This window comes from Schistocerca gregaria, chromosome 5, assembly GCF_023897955.1.
Source record: "Schistocerca gregaria isolate iqSchGreg1 chromosome 5, iqSchGreg1.2, whole genome shotgun sequence".
NCBI classification, from domain to species: domain Eukaryota; kingdom Metazoa; phylum Arthropoda; class Insecta; order Orthoptera; family Acrididae; genus Schistocerca; species Schistocerca gregaria.
Window position 1 is genome coordinate 521499777 of NC_064924.1, and position 22333 is coordinate 521522109.

Consider the following 22333-nt stretch of genomic DNA (forward strand, 5'->3'; position numbering starts at 1 on the left):
GTCCCTGGGATCTTCCTGGACGGCACTGTCTGTACGGACGCTGCCGCCATTGCTGACCATCTTGCCGCGCACTTTGCTACGGGCTCTGCGACTGGAACTTACCGCCTCGCCTTTCGCTCTCTAAAGGAGCGAGCCGAGCAGAAGTCGTTATCATTCTGCACGCATCGTTCTGAAAAATACAATGCTCCTTTCAGTGAGAGGGAATTTCTCACTGCCCTCACCGATTGCCCTGATACAGCACCACGACCGGACTGCATCCGTGTGCAGATGCTGAAGCATCTCTCTAGGGACTGCCACCGACACATCCTCACCATCTTTAACCGCATTTGGAGCGAGGGCGTGTTTCCGTCCAATGGTGAGAGGGTGTTATTGTCCCCATCTTGAAGCCCGATGCGGACCCCACTGGCGGTGGACACTTATCATCCCATTACCCACCCTCACCAACGTTTTGTGCAAATTGCTCGAACATATGGTGGGGTGGCGTTTGTGTTGGGTCCTTGAGTCGTGCGGTCTCCTCGCTCCATCCCAGGGTGGCTTCCGTCGGGTCCGGTCTGCTGCGGACAATTTGGTTCGGCTGGAATGTGCTATCCGTACAGCCTTTGCCCGATGTCAGCATCTCGTTGCTGTATTTTTTGATCTGCGGATGGCATATCACACCACATGGAGGCATCACATCCTTGCTATGTTGCATGAGTGGGGTCTTTGGCCCAGCTCCCGGCTTTTCTTCAAACCTTTTTATTGCGCTGCTCTTTCTGGGTGTAAGTCTGTGCCGCCTCTAGTTCATCTTATATACAGGAAAATGGGGTCCCGCAGGGCTCGGTGTTGAGGGTCTCCTTATTTCTAGTGGCCATTAATGGTCTGGCTGCAGCTGTGGGGTCGTCGGTGTCTCCTTCTTTGTATGCCGATGACTTCTGCATCTCATTTAGCTCAATGACAACAGGAGTCACCGAACGCAGGCTGCAAGTCACCATTCGCAAGGCATCATCATGGGCTCTGACTCATGGTTTTCAGTTCTCTGCAGCCAAGACTCGAGTTATGCACTTCTGCAGGCGTCGGACGGTCCACCCTCATCCTGAACTTTACCTCGACGGCCACCTACTTGAAGTGGTGGACACTAGCCACTTCTTAGGACTTGTCTTTGATGCCCGGCTCACATGGGTTCCTCATATTAGTCAGCTGAAGCAAAAGTGCTGGTGGCACCTCAACGCCCTCCGCTGCCTGAGCCACACATCTTGGGGTGCAGATCGCTGCACACTGTTGTTGAGATTGTACAGAGCCCTTGTGCAGTCTAGGCTTGATTATGGGAGCCTGGCCTATGGGTCTGCATCACCCTCAGTGTTGACGTTGTTGGACCCCATACACCACTGTGGGGTTCAGCTTGCAGCTGGCACTTTCCGTACGAGCCCCATGGATAGTCTACTGGTGGAGGCTGGGGTTCCTCCGCTGCAGATTCGCCATCATCGACTGCTCTCTGACTATGCTGTCCACGTGCATTGCTCACCGGGCCATCCCAATCATCGCCTGCTTTTCCCTGCCATGGTCCTCCATCTGCCCGAATGGCGACCTAGGTCTGGGCTTTCCATTGCTGTCCGCGTCCAGTCCCTGCTGTTGGAACTGGGGTCATTCCCTCTTCTGCCTCCCTTCCGGGTCCGTGCACCTATGCCTCCCTGGTGTATGCCACGGCTGTCCGTCCATCTGGACTTTGCACGGGGACCCAAGGGCTCGGTTCCGCCTGTGGCCCTCCGTTGATGTTTTCTTGCACTCCTTGCCTCATTTTCGGGCTGTGAGACTCTACACTGATGGTTCCCTGGTTGATGGTTGTACTGCCTACGCTTTTGCTCATGCTGCCCATGTTGAACAGCGCTCCTTGCTGGCTGGCTGCAGTATTTTTACTGCAGAGCTGGTGGCCATATTGCGCACTCTTGCGCATATGCGTTCCTGCTCAGGTACGTCCATCGTCATCTGCAGTCACTCCCTGAGCAGCCTCCAGGCTATCGCCCGCTGCTATACCTCTTCTCCTCTGTTTCTGCCATTACCAGCTCTGGTCGTTCGGTGGTCTTTGTTTGGATGCCAGGTCATGTTGGCATCCCGGGGAACGAACATGTCGACAGGCTGGCCAAAGAGGCGATCGACGCCCTAGCTTTGGAGATCGACCTCCCGGCTCGTGATATGCAGTTTGTGTTGCGTCGTAAGGTGCTTGGGATGTGGAATGATGAGTGGCGTGGCCTGACATCCCCGAATAAACTGCGGGCTGTTAAGGAGACGACCGATGTGTGGCGGTCCTCCCTGTGGGCTTCTCGCAGGGACTCTGTCGTCCTGTGTTGGCTCCGCATCGGCCATACCTACCTGACGCATCGCCATCTTTTGCATCAGGAGGTTCCCCCCCTGTGTCGATGTGGGTCCGGGCTGACGGTCGCCCACATTTTGTTGGAGTGTCCCCGACTGCGCACCCTCTGGCAGTCTTTTAATCTCCCAGGCACTTTGTCTTTGGTTTTATGCGATGATGCCTCCATGGCTGACGACGTTTTAAATTTTATCCATGGTAGTCCTTTTTATGGTTCCATTTAGGGAGGTCCTGCACCTTTCCCTTTCTGTGTCTCTTGTCCTCGAGTCTCTCATAGTTGGTTGCAGATTTTAGTGTGTAGTCGGATGGTTGACTCTTTCCCCTTTTTTTTGTTCTCGTGGTCAGTCAACCAGTCTCCGGCCATCTTCTTTTCTTCTGTTTCTTTTTGTCTGGTGTTCATCTGTACTCTTCTTGTCTGTAGTGTTCGTTGCTGTATTTGTGTTCTTTCAGAGCCTTGGGGGGGGGGGGGGGGGTGTCTCTCCTTCCCCTTGGGGTTTTACCTGCTCCACAACTTTTCGTCTCGCGTGTTTTTGGAATGGGGGACTGATGACCTTAGCTGTTTAGTCCTCCTTAAACATCCCAACAACCACCAATAGCTGGTTACATGATAACAACTCAGTATCTCTTATTCGACTGCCATGCCGTGACATGAGACCGGCGCCGTTAGTAGCTATGTGGCGCTCCCGCGCTCAGCCGAGTTGTGGAGCGCCTCTATCGCCGTTTGCGCGTACTGTCATGGCGGCACTGTTAAATGTCATGACACTGTCACAACAGTATGTTAACTAATGCTTACATCCACTTTTCTCCAATTAAGCTATAAATGGAACTTTTACATAATGTTGTGAACAACACAAATGTTAATATGTAACAATAATTTTACACTTAAAAATTGAACCCACTGGCAATAGCACAAAAGTGCTGAAATGTGTATGGGTGAAACAAAACAAAAAAAGTGTCTTGCATAAAGTGGAACTTCTCATCCCATCCTCAACAGCTTCTCCACCATTCGCTTCACCTGGTCCTACTCAAACCAACAAGCCACCTTCCCAGATGTTGACTTCCACCTGACAGATGGCTACATTAGTACCTCTGTTCATATCAAACCACCAGCAATACCTCTACTTCGACAGCTGCCACCTGTTCCATACTAAGAAGTCTGTTCAATGCAGCTAAGCCACCTGAGGTTATCACATCTGCAGTGACAAGTGGTCCCTCACAAAATATACTGAGGGTTTCACTGAATCCTTCTCAGACTGTAATTATCCTCCGAACCTTGTACAAAAATAAATCTACCTTATCTTTCCAGTTTCCTACCATCTACAAAAAGTCTCACCATCTGGGCACAGAGGAACATTCCCCTCATAACTCAGTACCACCCAGAACTGAAGCAGGTGAAATACATTCTCCACCAGGGTTTCAGCTACCTCTTGTCGTGCCCTGAAATGAGAAATCTCCCGCCCACTATCCTTCTCACCCCTCCCACTGTGGTATTCTGCTGCCCACTGAACCTACACAATATACTTGTCCATCCTTACACAACCCCTGCTCTCAACCCTTTACTTCATGGTTCATTTCCCTGTAATAGACCTAGATGCAAGACCTGTTCCATACATCGTCCCACCACTACCTACTCCAGTCTGGTCACAAACATCACCTATCCCATCAATGCAGGGCTACCTGTGAAACCAGTCATGTGATCTAAAAGCTAGCTGCAACCACTATGCTGCATTCTATGTGGGCATGACAACCGACAAGATGTCTGTCTGCATGAATGGCCACCGACAAAGTGTGGCCGAGAAGCAAGTGGACCACCTTATTGCTGAGCACACTGCGCAATTCATTTCAATGACAGCTTCATAGCCTATGCGATCTTGACCCTTCCCACCAATACCAGCTTTTCTGAACTGCGCAGATGGAAACTCAAACTTTTTTAGTTGTTGCTCTCACCATCCAGCCCCTACTGTGTAATAATTCCAGCACTACGCAGCCCTAATCCCACGGATGCACGCAGTCTTTTTTTTTACTTCTCTCGTTTCCTGCTAACTCGTTCCACCCCCACCCCCAACCTCACCTCTCCCCTGCACTGTATCTAACCTCCTGACTGCACCTAGCTGCCCTACCCTCTCTCCACCTTGTCCCTGCACGCTCCCCAGCAGCACTTCACTGTCCCCCTTTCCTGCCGTAGCATCCTCCCCTCCCTGCCCCAGCCTCCCTTTTCCTACCCAGTTGTGACTCGCATCATGCGCTGCTGCTGCTGGTGCAGTCTGTATGGCTTCAGCTGCCAGAGACTGTGTGTGTTGTCTATTTTTGACAGAGGCCTTGTTGGCTAAAAGCTTATTTGTGACAGTCTTTTTGTTGTGCCTATCTGCGACTCAGCATCTCTGCTAAATAGAAGCATTGTATACTTGAAAGTAGTCTAGGACTGAAATTGTACAATAGTACAACATACAAATAAATATAACAGCTGAAGATGGTATGAAATCATTCAAACAATACTCAGCAGCTTTGGGCCCAGTCTCTATCAAGATTTAGTGTATTTATTTTTCTCTTTGATGTAGCATTCATTGGTCTCTTGAGTATTGTTGTGTAACATGCCTTGAATTCAATGTTATTTGCAATGACTGTGTTTTGTGAAGGAAATAACATAATTATTTTGCCATGAGGGCAAAAACTAAAGAACATTTCTTCAGTGGAAAACTTTATATGAGATAACAAAAAAGACTGTGGTCATACATTATTAGAATTAGCTTTGAAATGAACAAAAAAAAAAAAAAAAAAAAAAAAAAAACGGGAGAGCTGGTCTTAGCAAGGATAACCTAGGTCCTGAACCATGAGTGACTATGTTTTACCAAACAATAAAGAAACCATACAGAATGTGAAGGTCCTAAGCCACTTTACAATTTTAAGAGATCATAAACTTCTCTAAGACATGGAGTAAAAATAAATGCAGAGCTAGAAAGAATCAGACTAATTTGGCAGGAATATGTAGAATGTGGTAATTTAGTTTTAAGAATAGGGAGGTGTCCAGAATAAATTCTGCAAGTTCAGAATCTTGGTAAATTATAGAACTGAGTACAGTTTTTTAAATGGAACAATGTATTTCAGAACTCAATACCTCTAGAAAAGACAAGTACATGATACAATGCTTGTTGATGTTGTAGCTAAAACTTTTTGTAAAACTATCTGCTACACATGTTAAAATCATATTTGGCAAGAAGATACTGTAGGTCTATACTAATAAAATGAAATACATTTTCTTTTGCCCATACTTTATAGAACTTCGATACAGGATCAGCTAAGATGTCTGCAAGTGGAATTGTATGCTAATGTGTATAGTTGGAGTCACAAATGATGGCAGTCGAGTTTAGGCTTGTTCTGTGCGTGTACATCACGCCTTCCCTGTCAGCAGTGAGTATTCAGTAGTGTTCTGAATGTTGTTTGCCATGCAGGCATTGTACTCAATCACAGTGAGTTATTTAGTGAATTTTTATTCTATTTATTGCGAGTTGCCACAGCTGATGGTGTTGGTCAGTCACAAGCTCTACACAAGCAAGAAAGAGACATAATTTGTGGGGTGCACACTTTCATCAAGCGCAAACCACACGTAAGCGCGTGCTGCAACTTTTACTTGGAAATGATAACAGTGCTGTCTCCAAAATTTGTTTTGACTTGTACAAACTGCCATTGTTCATGGATCAGACTGTAGCATATCACAGGGGTTCAGGAAAACCATTCCAAATATATATACATCCTCATATTTCACAGCTTTTATGGAAACAGCTGAATTTTTATTTTATTGTTTAAAACAGACCTGTGGCTGTTGTCACTGCTGAGGTAGACACATTGCTTGTTCATTTCCCTTAGTGAAAAATTGCCCTGTGCACAGGAAAAAAGAATTACTGCATTAAATTCAGAGTTTCTACAAAAATTATCTGACCTAGTTTTGCCATGATATGTCTGAATGCTTCTTGAAAGCAAAACACGTGTTTTTGGACAAGTGTGATTATAGATATTATTCAAAAGTTTAATTAAATCTTGTACATAATAAATTAACTAAACATTTTATTCACAATGATTTGGTGCCTATCACCACCTCTAATGGAGGTGAAGTGGAACTGCAGAGGGTTCTCAGAATGGACTGGTAACAACGTACTGTGTAGTTGATACAGAATCTGTACTTTGGTGATTCCTGAACAAAGGCAAACACTGAAAGGCTGTGAGTGGTAGTGATGATTGCAGTACCTGTGGTGATGCTGTCTGCAGTTGCAGCTAAGCTGATTGGAGTTTGAGGTCCAAAGATTGTTTCCAGTAAATAAATAATGATAAAGACAACTTCAGTACATTTATTATGGCAGTTTTTGAATATAGCCAACATGTGTGGCAAGTCTATCGGTGACCAAACCCTAGAAATCTAGGTGAGCTAAGGGCTTAGTACTTCAAACAGATGCTACCCTATCTGGCAGGGGCCACTGTCCTTCTCTCTTGTGCAGATCAATGGCTGTACTTTATGGCCACGAATTGGCCCATCCTGTATGAGTGGCCACTAATGACCTGGTCTAGAGAGTGCAAAAAGTATTGTGGAGTAACAATAATCATGGAGAATGTTATTGGATCCAGTACTTCCAGATACTGCAAAATTTTCAGTTAACACAGTTTATTAGTGTGTATGAGGGGGAAGTAGTTGTTTATGAGGTGCTGCCCAAAAGTTACCAGAATATACCAGTAAATAAAATTACTCTTTACCCGGACCTTATTTAGCACCATCACCTGCAAAGTAGTCCCCCTGAGGGGGTGTATACACAACTTGCAGCAGTTTTTCCCTGAACTTAAAGCTCCTTGGAATTTGTTTTTCGTGAGCCTGTTTAGTATCGCTTGCAATTCTGTTTGAACCTCCTCAACTGGGTGGAACATTCAACTTTCAGCTTCATACTGGGGATTAAAAAATTCACACTTGTTGCCAGGTTGGGTGAAGATCGCAGTTGAGGAACTGTCTTTTTTAAATTTTTTTTTGTCAGAAACTCCTAGGTGATCAATGCAGTGTGTGACCCCACATTGTCACGGGGAGGAACCAATCGCCTATGCACCACTTTCATTGGACAGAATCCTCTGAGACAGCCTAAGACAGCTCTGTGTTATTGCATGCATGTTGGACGATTTGCCTTCGATCTTCTAGCATATTCTGAAAGGCAGTGACATTTTCAGAAGTAACGCCAGTTGACAGCTGTCCTAAATGGGGACACTGTGAAACTATGTTCTGCCATCTTGAAAACATTTAAAACGTTTGTAAGTTTGGCAGTGGTGTATGGTGTCTTCCCAAAATGCTAGCTTCAAAATGTCATGTGTTTGTATAGCAGCTTTATGCAGCACGACCACCTAGATCACAGACCCTTGAGCCACAAACTCTCAAAGGATATATATGAGAGATCCCCTGGGTGTGTTTCATTGTACTAACTAGACCTCATCAGCTACTCATACATTCAGGGAACTTTTGGGTAGCATTTCATATTACCATACAAGGAATGGTAAGGAAAAAATCTCAAAACAAAATAAAAAGTAGGACCAAAAAGGAACAGACATAGATATATAAAGTCTATGAGAGATTACATTTTCAGTTGTCATCTACATCTACATCTACATCCATACTCTGCAAGCCACCCGACAGTGTGTGGCGGAGGGTACCTTGAGTACCTCTACCGGTTCTCCCTACTATTCCAGTCTCGTGTTGTTCGTGGAAAGAAGGATTGTCGATATGCTTCTGTGTGGGCTCTAATCTCTCTGATTTTATACTCATGGTCTCTTCGCGAGATATACGTAAGAGGGAGCAATATACTGCTTGACTCTTCGGTGAAGGTATGTTCTCGAAACTTCAACAAAAGCCTGTACCAAGTTACTGAGCGTCTCTTCTGCAGAGTCTTCCACTGGAGTTTATCTATCGTCTCTGTAACGCTTTCACCATTACTAAATGATCCTGTAACGAAGCGCGCTGCTTTCCGGTGGATCTTCTCTATCTCTTCTATCAACCCTATCTGGTACGGATCTCACACTGCTGAGCCGTATTCAAGCAGTGGGCGAACAAGCGTACTGTAACCTACTTCCTTTGTTTTCGGATTGCATTTCTAGTATTTTGTGAAGAGGCCATCATAGAGCCACTGCTCACTATGTCCATAACACCAGAGATTTGTTTCAACTATGGATTGTTGTGGCAGCTGGAGCTATTGATCACCAGGTTATGTAGTTGGTGTGTCAATGGCAGTGTCTTTATTAGGATGCTAGAGTAGGTGACACTAGGGTGAAGGTCTTAAGCCAGTAGCAGTAAATAATTGCTAATGCATTGAGACCACTCACTGAATAAAATATGCATGCATGCCCACCCACGCACACGCACACACGCACGCAAGCACCTGTGTGCTACTGTGTGCCAGCTGTAGGCTTGTACGTCCAGTGGGTACTATGTAGGTGGACAGATGTACATATGTTGTGTGTGTGTGTGTGTGTGTGTGTGTGTGTGTGTGTGTGTGAGAGAGAGAGAGAGAGAGAGAGAGAGAGAGAGAGAGAGTGTGTTTGGGGGAGGGGGGTTGGGGCTTGGGTGGGGTTGTACATTTCTTTCGTGTTTATTTGTACTGCTGTCAAGAACGGATTGATTCTGAAAGCTAGCAAGTTTTTGTCCCCTTTGTGTGTGCTTGTTGATGTCTTAACACTTCTGCTTTTCAGTGAATGGTTTCCTTTACTCTTAAATTATTCACATTCTACCACAACTTTTCTACTACATTTATGCTAATGCAATGAGGATTACAAGGAGCAAAGCAGAGGAGCAAGTCCCTGCCACAAGCATGTATTGTCGGTTGATTTTGTGATACTGTTTTGTTTTGTTGCATTTGGTGTGCCATGTTGATCTGGCCATGGTGAGCAGTGGCTATCTGAATAAGTGAGGGTAGCAGGCTGTAGTCAGTAGTGGTCTCTTAAGTAGTTTAGGTAGGCAACTGTTTGGAGGACTCGTCAGGCAGGAGTACATTCATCTTGGTACTTCCAGTAATACTGGGTTGTAAGCGGAAAGCTTTGCAAGTCATGTTGGGTTCTGTTAAATATCATTTCACTTCCTTCTAATGCCATCTGATAAATAGTGCCATTGGTTACAGCACACAGCAGATGTTATTACCTTATCTATCTTGATCCTCACTGGGATGCAGCAATATTATGAAAGTTGCCACTCATCATATAGTGGAGTTGCTGAGGGCACATACTGTGAACAGAGAAGAGTTTACATAGATTCCCTCCTCTGCTGCTGCCCCCCCCCCCCCCTTTCCCTCTCCTCCCCTCCCCCATGCCCCCTCTTTTTCTGTGTCTGTTTTAAGTTCACCTCAGCTTTCTTCCCTATGTAGAACATATTTTTAAACCCTGACAGTCATAAAGTGAAGACATAACCCTTTATGAGAACTGAATCCTTTCTGTCTAACATTATAATATAAAAAACAACAATCTTATCCTTGGGCTCTGCTATGAGAACAACTCATTTGGTGCAGTGTTTGCCAGCTTTGCATGCTGTTTGGAATTGGATGTTGGCTTAACAACAGTAAATCTGCCTTACAGCAAGGGCTAACAGTGCCACTGCACATGTCATGTATCACAGGGTGACACACAGTTCAGTGCAAATGTGCTGCACCAATGCCCCTTGCGTGTCTTCTAACACCTAGTGTCTGATTGAGCACCTGCTACCAAAGTTCACAGTTTCTCACATGCACATACTTAAGTTAAGAGAAACTTAGCGTTCTGTAGGAACTCTAGTCTACTTTGAAACAAGTTGCATACAAGCCTTTTTTTATTATATGTTCACCACCCTGCTATTACAGCTATTTTGCATCTTAGCATGGCACAACTGAAAACTGTAGTGGGTGGTCCTGGCAGAATGGTAATTTTTCAGTGCTTCTCCTCAATTTCAGAATTCCTCATGCCATTGTTCAATCTTGTTTGAGATATCACCCTCCCCTCTGGTTGTGGGCCTGCTGGTGCATGTTAACATCTACTGCAAAGGTTCATATTCAGTCCACATGAAAAATTGTAATTCTGGTGGGAAACTGTATTTTTATGGTGACTAGTGGTGTTTTAGTTATTTAACATAACGTATTCCCTAATATGCTATTTTGGCAATAAACTTTTCTTTCCTGTTGCTCCCTCTTGGTGATCCAGCACCCTCATATTGGCGCGCTTTACTTGCCTCCAGATGGCCTTCAGTCTTGTGGTGAACACCTGTAAGGAAGAAGGCTTTTTCTGGCGGAAGACTTCATAATTTGAAGGATGAGGCCATTTTCCTATCATAGACGTGTGATTTTGTACACAAGGAGTTCGTCCCAATTTTTGTGTTGGGCATTTATGTAATGTCTTGAGTACCTTGTTAATGGTTGATAATTGATTATGATCATGACATGTCAGTCAGTATGGACAAGTTTGTCATATTTTGACCCCATAAGGCTACAAAGTTGTCAGTTATTTCAAAAATGAATTTTGGACCCAGGTCTATGACAGAAGTGTCACACGTGTTGCCCTTCGGGAACCATTGCTGTCTAATCCAATTATTTCCTTTAATTGCTGTAAAGGTGTTACTTCTCATGAGTTTAGCACACGGAGCCCAAGACATGCAGTGTTTTATGTATTGCTGAACTTTCTTTTTTGTGTTTTTCCATCAGTACACTTCAGCATTATGAGTGAAAAGTCATAATCTGTCCTCAGTTTTCTGCAAGTATTATCATAAACTTGACCTAGCAACTTGCATGCAAATTCTCTGGGATGACAATATGCTGGCCACATAGTGTTTCCCATTAAAGGATTCCATCATATGCAATTGAACTGGGGATGGGTCGCAAATCGCTGACATTGTACATCCTTGTGCTGTATATGCTTCGCTTGTCCTTCACTCTCTCTCAAATGTTGCACTGCACACACTTTCCAGCTTAGACAATCCACATTACAAGGTGATTTTCCTGGTCTATGCTCCCCTTCACTCAAATTCCTAAAGACACAATGTCGAGCTTATGAATCTACTTGCCAGATATATATGAGATTAAGACCAGCCAGACAGTAATTATTTGGAAGTGCCTGCAGTAGAGATAGCAGTGAAAGAAGATCATTCTATTACTGTCCTACTCTGTTGTAGAGCATATCTTTTTGGCTTTATCAGTTGATGGTATGCATATGCAACTAGGTATTCTATTTTGTCTATTTCCTGTGAGAACACACACATAATTGGAAAATTACCGGACTTGTATGTTAAGATTAGTGTTTTTCATAGTCTGGATATGTGAGAATGTGGCTAGGTGTTAGTAGCTTATAGCTGTGCAAAAGCTACTTCACAATCCACAGTTCAATGTAACTTGACACACTTTTTAAACATTTTAGAGAGCAGCCTTGTGATTTTTGCATTATCAGTCACAGATTTTCTATAATAATTTGGTATATCAAGAAAGGAGTGGAAGTCAGTTACCATGGCAGGTGCTGGGAAATAGCACACAGCTTTTGGCAGCTGCAGGTTGACTTTGATTTCTTTCTGGCAAATGATATGATCCAAATAGCATACCTCCTGCAGAGAAAACTGACATCTCTGCATGCTCAGGGCGAGACGAGTATCTTTTAGCCTGCAAATAACATTTCGCATTCTTAAGGCATGCTCATCTAAAGCAATAGAAAAAACTATTATGTTGCCCAGAATGGTTATATTTCCCCAGTTTTATGTTCTTGCAATACATCATCTAGCAGGCTTTGAAACGTTGATGGTGCTTTTTTTTTTTTAAATATAAGGCACTGGGGCAATACTGGTTCTCTGGTGCCACTACTAGTTGGTGGTATTAACTCCATAGATCCGTTGCAGATCTCATCAACATCAAGGTAGATTTGCAGTTGCCATAGGAGGTATAGATGAATATATGGGATATCATTGAATTATACAGCTGTTTATGTTGCAATGATTTGTAGGCTTGTATTGTTTGACATGGTTGGGCTTTCATTGTAGACCATGTATTTGTGTGATCCCCAAAGAGCAAAGCCGAAAGGTGTCGAATTGGGTGACCAGGCAGGCCAGTTTACTGCAGTATTCCATATTATCCAATGGTCAGGATATTTTTCATTTAATATTCATGTTGTTGTATGGAGAGAGTGAGCTGGACAGCTATCACGTTGGGACCACATAAACTGTTACTTTTCCAGTGGTATGTCTTGAAGATGTTTGTAAGAAAGTATAAGGGGAGGGGGAGGGGGAGGAATATTATGGTGGGAGTGGCGGACATTTAAGTGTTGCAGTTTAAGTGGAAGCCAGGGGAGAAGGTGCAGAAGGGGGAGGGAGTAATTAGTGGAAAGGAGAGAAATAAAAAGAAATTAAAAGACTGGGTGTAGTGGTGAAATGAAATTATAAGACTGGGCGTGGTTGTGAAACGACGGCTATGTAGTGCTGGAATGGGAACAGGGAGGTGGCTGGATGGGTGACGTCAGTGGCTAAAGAAGATTGAAGCCAGGAAGGTTATGGAAATGTAGGATGTATTGCAGGGAAAGTTCCCACCTGCACAATTCAGAAAAGCTGGTGTTGGTGGGAAGGATCCATATGGCACAGGCTGTGAAGCAGTGATTGAGAGATACCTTGTTTGGCAGAGTGTTAGGCAACAGCTTGTTGTTTGTAATGCCGTTACAGCTAGGCTTGTAAATCACATGACTGGTTTCACAGGTAGCCGTGCCTTTGATGGGTAGATGATGTTAGTGACCGGAATGGAGTAGGTGGTGGTAGGAGGATGTACGGGACAGGTCTTGCATCTAGGTATATTACAGAGGTATGCGCCTTGAGGTAAGGGATTGGGAGCAGGATTGTGTAAGGATGGACAAGTATATTGTGTAGGGAATACCACAGTAGGAGGGGTGGGAAGGATAGTGGGCAGGACATTTCTCATTTCAGGGCACGACGAGAGGTAATCAAACCCCTGGCAGAGAATGTAATTCAGTTGCTCCAGTCCTGGATGGTACTGAGTTACGAGGGGAATGCTCTTCTGTGGCTGGACTGTGGGACCTTGGGAGGTGGTGGTAGACTGGAAAGATAAGGCACGAGAGATTTGTTTTTGTACAAGGATGGGAGGATAATTACAGTCAGTGAAGGCTTCAGTGAGACCCTCAGTATATTTTGAGAGGGACGACTCGTCACTGCAGATGCGATGACGATGGGTGGCTAGGCTGTACGGAAGGGACTTCTCGGTATGGAATGGAGATATTACTGGTGGTTAGTAGGTTTGATATGGACGAAGGTACTGATGTAGCCATCTCTGGGGTGGAGGTCAACATCTAGGAAGGTGGCTTGTTGGGTTGAGTAGGACTAGGTGAAGCAAATGGGGGATAAGTTGTTGAGGTTCTGGAGGAATGTGAACAAGGTGTCCTCACCTTCTATCTAGATAGAAAAGATGTCAGCAGTGAATCTGAACCAGGTGAGGTGTTTAGGGTTCTAAATTTTTGGAAGGATTCCTCTAGATTGCCCATGAATAGGTTAGCATAGGATGGTGCCATGCGGGTACCCATAGCCATATCACAGATTTGTTTGTAGGTAATGCCTTCAAAGGAGAAGTAATTGCGGGTGAGGATATAATGATCATGGAGACTAGGAAGGAGGTTGTGGATTTGGAATCCATAGGGCATCTGGAAAGGTAGTATTCGATAGCAGTAAGGCCATGGGCATTAGGAATGTTAGTGTGGCATCAATAGTGACAAGCAGGGCACTGTGTGGTAAAGGGACAGGAACTGTAGAGAGTCAGTTGAGAAAATGATTGGTATCTTTTATATAGTAGAATAGGTTCTGGGTAATAGGTTGAAGGTGTTGGTCAACGAGAGCAGAGATTCTCTCTGTGGCGGCACGGCAACCGGCCACAATGGGGTGTCCTGGGTGGTTGGGTTTATGGACTTTAGGAAGCATGTAGAAGGTGGGAGTGCAGGGAGTGGTAGGGGTAAGTAGAATTACATTCTCCACCAGGGTTTCGATTACCTCTCATCGTGCCCTGAAATGATAAATGTCCTGTACACTATCCTTCCCACCCCTCCTACCGTGGTATTCCACCGCCCATTGAACCTACACAATATACTCGTCTGTCCTTGCACAACCCTTGCTCTCAATCCCTTACCTCATGGCTCATACCCCTGTAATAGATCTAGATGCAAGACCTGTCCCATACATCCTCCTACCACCATCTACTCCAGTCTGGTCACTAACATCATCTACCCAATTAAAGGCAGTGCTATCTGTGAAAGCAGTAATGTGATTTACAACCTAAGCTGCAACCACTGTGCTGCACTCTATGTAGGCATGACAACCACAAGCTGTCGGTCCATATGAATGGCCACCGTCAAACTGAGGCCAAAAAACAAGTGGACCACCCTGTTGCTGAAACACGGTGCCAAACATGATATCCCTCATCTCAATGACTGCTTCACAGCTTGAGCCATATGGATCCTTCCCACCAACATCAGCATCTCTGAAATGCGCAGGTGGGAACCTTCCCTGCAATACATCCTATGTTCCCATAACCCTCCTGGCCTCAATCTTTGTTAGTCACTGTCCTCACCCACCCAGCCCCTTCCCTGTTCCCATTCCAGCACTACACATCCGTCATTTCACCGCCACACCCAGTCTTCTAATTTTTTTTTATTTCTCTCCTTTCCGCTACTTACCCCACTCCACACCTTCTCTCCTGCCCTCCATCTAAACTGCAACACTTCACTGTCCACGACTTCTACTGTACTCTCTCTCCCCGTCCCCTTACCCGCCCCAGCCTCCTCCTCTGCCCCACCCAGTCGCCACTTCCATCATGCACTGGTGCTGCTGCTCGCAGTGTGGTTTCAGTTCTGTGAGACTGCAGACATGTGTGCAAGTTGTGTGTGTGTGTGTGTGTGTGTGTGTGTGTGTGTGTGTGTGTGTGTGCGTGTGTGCGCGCGTGTGTGTGCGCCTGTGCGTGCGTGTCTTCTGCTGATAAAGGCCTTTATGGTCGAGCGCTAAAATTGTGTGACTCATTTTGTTGTGCCTATCGCAACTCAACATCTCCGCTATATGGTGTGTGGCAACTTTCCTTCTGTGGTATTGGAACTTTGTATTAGAATTCATATTATTCAGAAATTCTGAGAGGTTTTTTTCTCCATGAGTCCAGATAACAAAAGTATCTGTGTGTCGAAACCAACATGAGGACTGCTTCTTCAAATTTTTTCCACATAAAAATTGGTACAACTGTGTTTAGTGTGTTCACCATAGACCACCATCAGTTTGCTCATAGAATTTGTTGTCCTGTTGAAAGTAAGTTGATATGGGACAGTGTTTTAGATAACTGCCATATCCTCAGTGAAAATGTTTTCCAACTGTGATATTACCTCATTTAGAGGAGCAATAGTAAATAGTGATACAACATCAAAACTGACCATAACATCACTTGACCTCAACGTGAATGATTTTAAGTTTTCAGAAAAATGAGCAGAATCTGTAACAGAAATGTCAGTTTTTCCTATAAACGGCTGTAGGATTTCCAAGCCCTTACCCACTCTTCTAATGCTGCTAACACAAATACCAACAATAATACAGATACTTGCTGTGAAAGCCTCTATTCTGTGACTGATGACTTGAACTTTGTTACTGAATTTGCTCTTTTCATTTTTCTTTCTCCTCATTCATTTCTCTTCCCCCTAATTGACCTAGCAGTCTTTACTTCCAACTCTCTCCTTATCTCCGACATTAGCACAATGCTTACTAAGCTATCACCTTGTTGTACCTGCTCTCCCTGACACCTCGCCTCCATCTTTGTCTACTTTTGTTCTCAGCATTGGTGGTATCTCTCATCCTGTGGTCTGAGTGACCTGCCCTTCCTTTGAACTTTCCTCAATTTGCCTGTCTCTCTTCCTCGAGGAAGGAAGTATTAGTTCCAAAACAAGGAAGTGTCTCACTTTTGCCTCTGCATGCGTCTCTTGGCAGCACTACACATTTTGCTTCATGAAGATAAGTGCTGACCAGCAATTCTGACTTTTACTGTATTAATTTTTACAGTTAAATTTTCTTTTGATACAATTACTAAATTATTCTTCCTATAAAACTGTGTGCGATGTAACCAATCACAAAAACATATTTCTTTTTTAAAAAAATTACATTTCTGTTCAAAGGCTCTGCTCTGTTCTGGGGAAATCAGCATCAAAAGTTTCCTGGGAGTAATGCTGTGAGCTAAACACTAAAAATGTTGCCTAGTGATAGAACAAAGCATCTGAAATGCATCATAATTAAAAAAAGAAATTAGTTTTGTTATTGATTATTCTTCTGATGAAACACTTTGAGAGTCTGATACTTTGATGGAGCATCTTGTTTATTTTAAAGAGCACTAAAGTTTTTAAAAATTGCAGAAACCTTGTTTTAATCAACACAGAAATCATAATAAATTTTTTTAAAAAAATAAAATAAATAAAATAAAATAAAAACTAGAAAAATTGTCAAAGAAAGGAATGTCATGTTATTAATAGTTTTTGTGGAACACTTATTCGCTACCCACAGAACACCAGTGTTCCACAGAGCACAGTTTGGGAAACTATGAGTTAGAGGAAATAGGTAAGAGCAACTTATTGAAGAAAATAGTCTGAGACATACCTATTACATGGCTTATTTGGAGGAACACTCAACAGGAGACAGATATCCAAGTTGATCCCCAGTCTGGCATGTACATTAAACATTGTGTTATATGTCTAATACTTGATAATCTCATAAGTATTGTACAAGTTAGTTTAAAGATTTTGGTTCTGGGCTACTTAAACACAGACAACTATATCAACAGCACTACATCTGAAGTAAAAAAAATATCACTTGTATTGCTTTATCATTTTATTATTATTATCACTTTTTATGGAAATCATTAGCATCATGTTAGTATGTGTGAATGGTACATAAATAATTTCCCTTAATACAGTAACATTTTCAAAAATTAAAGTATCAGCTATGATACATGTTATTGAATTGATGATGCATGATGATATGACAATCCTAGGATTTTGGAACTGTACATTGACTCTGACTTTGAGAATTCAGTGTAGTGCGAAGCTCTGATGAGTGGCAGTAGTAGCCTTCTAACACTACGGTGTGGAAGCAAGGTGGTCCGTGGTATGTTCGTGGGAAATCACCCCCTACATGGCCTGCTGGAGTGTTCACAAAAGAAATAATAATCATTGCTGGGAGAATATGATGAACAAAAATGTTCTGTAGGCATGATATCAGATAAAGATGGAGACCAATGTTGCTCAAAAGTTTCACACTGAGAACTTGTACACTCATCTCCACATGGGACTTACAAAAGTCCTGCTGTGTGGATTTACTTGAAGGAGGGAGAGGGGTCAGTACATTGGGCTCTAAAAATCTGTGATGTAGAGGTTAGTTTTCAGATTACCATCAATACATTAAAGACCACACATTATGTTATTTCCAGTTAGACCCCTGAGCCACACACATACTGTTTGTCTGTTACACCTTTGAACAACTTAGTCTGCTGTATTGTGACCATCATGGTTGCTCTAACATCAGTGTGTGTAAAGCTGAAGGGATTTATGTCTGAGAGATGACAGTTCTACTCTCAGTGTGACTGTAACAGCATTATATACTTAATGCAGTCGAAGGTGTTTGTGTTTGTCAACAGTGAAAGCTGACACAATAATGGGTGTGCTGCCAATGTAGACTGTAGCCTAGGAAACATAACTATCTATGCAGACAGATTCACACCTAGTAAAGAACACCAGCACCAAGCCAAAATGGGATGTGAAGGGGAGAGGGGCAAAGGTAACTGGCCTGTTACAGTCGCATAAAGGAGGAGGTGGTCACCCCTTGCTGTGGTCACATTCTCTCATCCAGGAGATGCACATTCCTGTGTGATCCCTTTAAACTTTCACTTTCTTTGGTGATTTGTCACCAAGTTTGACACACTTCTGACTTTTCCATCAACATGAGTGCATGTTTCGTAGCATTTGTGTACGCTCACTTCACAGCCTTTTCACTTATTACAGGTACGCTGTTATACATATGCTCTTAAGTTTGGTTTTACTAAGGCTATTCTTTCTGGCTGTTGCAATTTTCGCTAATGTCTGTGCATTTTAATGCCCACTGCATTGTGTAAGTTGGCATACTGCTTTCAAAATGTTTCATGTTGTAATCATAATACGTTCAGTTTCTTAATGACACGTTTTTCCTCCTTAGCCAATGACACCTAAACGAGAATTTCCCCCTGTCCTGAGTATAATGAATGTTGTCGAAGGTTCTACTGAAGTTATCAGAAAAACAACATACCAGTTACTTAAAAATGTTGGCAATAAGAATTTCTGGAAAGATGCTCTAAGGTAAGAGCCATTTTTTTTACTAATGGTTGTGGTTAGAAATGTTGACTTCTTTACAAATATTTTTAGAAGGTAAGACCATTTGTTATGCATGTGAAAGTATTATATACCTTTCTCTGATCTGCAATGTTAGCTGTACAGTATATAAGTGAAATAAATCAGAAATAAGATATAATGAAAACAACTAGATCAGCTACATGCATCTAATATTATCATAATATGTAGATCTGCACATAAAAATATTACCATGATTTGAGCTGGGTTGAGGAGAGGAGATGGGGATTTGCTTCATTTTTGTTTAGTGTGTTGTTTATGTGTACTTAGTAATTATTATTGTTGTTGTTGTCTTCAGTCCACAGACTGGTTTGATGCATCTGTCCATGCTACCCTCTCCTGTGCAAGCCTCTTGATATCAGAGTAACTACTGCATCCTACATCCATCTGTATCTGCTGAGTGTATTCATCTCTTGGCCTCCCTCTACAATTGTTACCCTCCACACTTCCCTCCAGTACTAAGTTGTTGATCCCTTGATGCCTCAGAAAGTGTCCTACCGTCTGTCCCGTTCTTTTAGTCATGTTGTGCCACAAATTTCTCTTCTCTCCAATTCTGTTTACTATCTCTCCATTAGTTACATGAGCTACCCATCAAATCTTCAGCATTCTTCTGTAACACACATTTCAAAAGCTTCTATTCTCTTCCTGTCTAAACTATTTATCTTCCATGTTTCACTTCCATACAGAGCTACATTCCACACAAGCACTTTTAGAAAACACTTCCCAACACTGAAATCTATACTCGATGTTAACAAGTTTCACTTCTTCAGAAACACTTTCCTTGCCATTGCCAGCCTACATTTTGTATCCTCTCAACTTTGACCATCATCACTTATTTTGCTCCCAAATAGCAAAACTCCTCTCTACCTCAAGTGTCTCATTTCCTAATCTAATTCACTCAGTATCACCTGATTTAATTAAACTACATTCCATTATCCATGTTTTGCTTTTGTTGATATTCATCTTATATCCTTCCTTCAAGACACTGTTCATTCTGTTCTGTTGCCCTTCCAGGTCCTTTGCTGTATCTGACAGAATTACAATGTCATTGGCAAACCTCAAAGTCTTCGTTTCTTCTCCATGGATTTTAATTCCTACTCCAAATTTTTCTTTTGTTTCCTTTACTGCTTGTTCAATATACAGATTGAATAACATCAGGGATAGGCTACAACCCTACCAACTTGGTAATTAGTAAATTATAAAAGTTGTTATGCATAGGTAGGTGGAACATATTTTCGTGCATTTATTTTCTGAAACATAGTGGTTCTCGTAGAAAAGAAACCTTCGGCTCATCTCAAAATTGAAAACTAAAACACAGATAAAAGTATTTAATTTAATTTATACTGATGTAAAGTGATGCAGATAGGTCCCATGTTTAGAAAAAACTAAACGCGCGTGCCCACACACACACACACACACACACACACACACACACACACACACACACACACACACACACACACAATACATTTAAAAAGAGTGTGGAAGTTAAGCCGTAATCTTCCAAACTACACTCCTGGAAATGGAAAAAAGAACACATTGACACCGGTGTGTCAGACCCACCATACTTGCTCTGGACACTGCGAGAGGGCTGTACAAGCAATGATCACACGCACGGCACAGTGGACACACCAGGAACCACGGTGTTGGCCGTCGAATGGTGCTAGCTGCGCAGCATTTGTGCACCGCCGCCGTCAGTGTCAGCCAGTTTGCCGTGGCATACGGAGCTCCAGCGCAGTCTTTAACACTGGTAGCATGCCGCGACAGCGTGGACGTGAACCGTATTTGCAGTTGACGGACTATGAGCGAGGGCGTATAGTGGGCATGCGGGAGGCCGGGTGGACGTTCCGCCGAATTGCTCAACACGTGGGGCGTGTGGTCTCCACAGTACATCGATGTTGTCGCCAGTGGTCGGCGGAAGGTGCACGTGCTCATCGACCTGGGACCGGACCGCAGCGACGCACGGATGCACGCCAAGACCGTAGGATCCTACGCAGTGCCGTAGTGGACCGCACCGCCACTTCCCAGCAAATTAGGGACACTGTTGCTCCTGGGGTATCGGCGAGGACCATTCGCAACCGTCTCCATGAAGCTGGGCTACGGTCCCGCACACCGTTAGGCCGTCTTCCGCTCACGCCCCATCATCGTGCAGCCCGCCTCCAGTGGTGTCGCGACAGGCCGTGAATGGAGGGACGATTGGAGATGTGTTGTCTTCAGTGATGAGATTCACATCTGCCTTGGTGCCAATGATGGTTGTATGCATGTTTGGCGCCGTGCAGGTGAGCGCCACAATCAGGACTGCATACGACCGAGGCACACAGTGCCAACACCCGGCATCATGGTGTGGGGAGCGATCTCCTACACTGGCCGTACACCTCTGGTGATCGTCGAGGGGACACTGAATAGTGCACGGTACATCCAAACCGTCATCGAACCCATCGTTCTACCATTCCTAGACCGGCAAGGGAACTTGCCTATCCAACAGGACAATGCACGTCCGCATGTATCCCGTGCCACCCAACGTGCTCTAGAAGGTGTAAGTCAACTACCCTGGCCTGCAAGATCTCCGGATCTGTCCCCCATTGAGCATGTTTGGGACTGGATGAAGCGTCGTCTCACGCGGTCTGCACGTCCAGCACGAACGCTGGTCCAACTGAGGTGCCAGGTGGAAATGGCATGGCAAGCCGTTCCACAGGACTACATCCAGCATCTCTACGATCGTCTCCATGGGAGAATAGCAGCCTGCATTGCTGCGAAAGGTGGATATACACTGTACTAGTGCCGACATTGTGCATGCTCTGTTGCCTGTGTCTATGTGCCTGTGGTTCTGTCAGTGTAATCATGTGATGTATCTGGCCCCAGGAATGTGTCAATAAAGTTTCCCCTTCCTGGGACAATGAATTCACGGTGTACTTATTTCAATTTCCAGGAGTGTATTACTGGCCAACACTAGAAAAAAGTTTTATAAACATACGACTGGAAACACACTTGACAAGACAGAGACCATGCTGTCCTGTCACATCTGCCGACTCTACAGGTAACGTTCTGAGCAGTTACCGCTAGTTCTGACACTTGATTCTGTCATCTTTCTCAAAGACTCATGAACTTGTTTGAACATACTAAACTGTTGTTGGATTTGGTAACATGGGCACTATCTGTTGAAAAGTATCAGGATAGATTCGTGTAATACAGTATTGACCACTAGATATAATGAGAGCCAGACCCACTAGCATAAAAGGAGGGAGAGAGTATTGTGTTGTCAGTAGAGAGGATGTAATAGCAGAATGGGTCAAACAGAAGTGCCCAGTGACTTCAAATGGGGACTAGTCATTGGATGTCACCTGAGTAATAAACTCCTCAGGAACATTTCAACTCTTCTAAAACTGTCAGTCGACTGTTGATGGTATGACTGTGACATGGAAGTGTGAAGAAACTACCATAGCTAAACCAAAACCAGGCAGATCTCTCTTTTACTGATGGTCAGGGACCGTTGAGCACAGTAGATGTGTCTGCAAAAAATTGCATGAAATCGGTGGAAGAAATAACTTGTGAGTTCCAAACTGCTACCAGCAGTCCAGG

The 22333-nt window shown here is 43.8% G+C and overlaps 1 protein-coding gene across 4 annotated transcripts in view; it reads left to right on the forward strand.

The window, feature by feature from the left end:
* The window catches only part of LOC126272771 (NBAS subunit of NRZ tethering complex-like), a 410576-nt gene that overhangs the window by 214627 nt on the left and 173616 nt on the right, over positions 1 to 22333 (forward strand). For all 4 annotated transcript variants that reach the window (XM_049975911.1, XM_049975912.1, XM_049975914.1 and 1 more), the window contains one exon: positions 18564 to 18703. In XM_049975911.1, coding sequence (XP_049831868.1) covers positions 18564 to 18703 — 140 coding nt within the window. The remainder of the gene's footprint in view (positions 1 to 18563; positions 18704 to 22333) is intronic.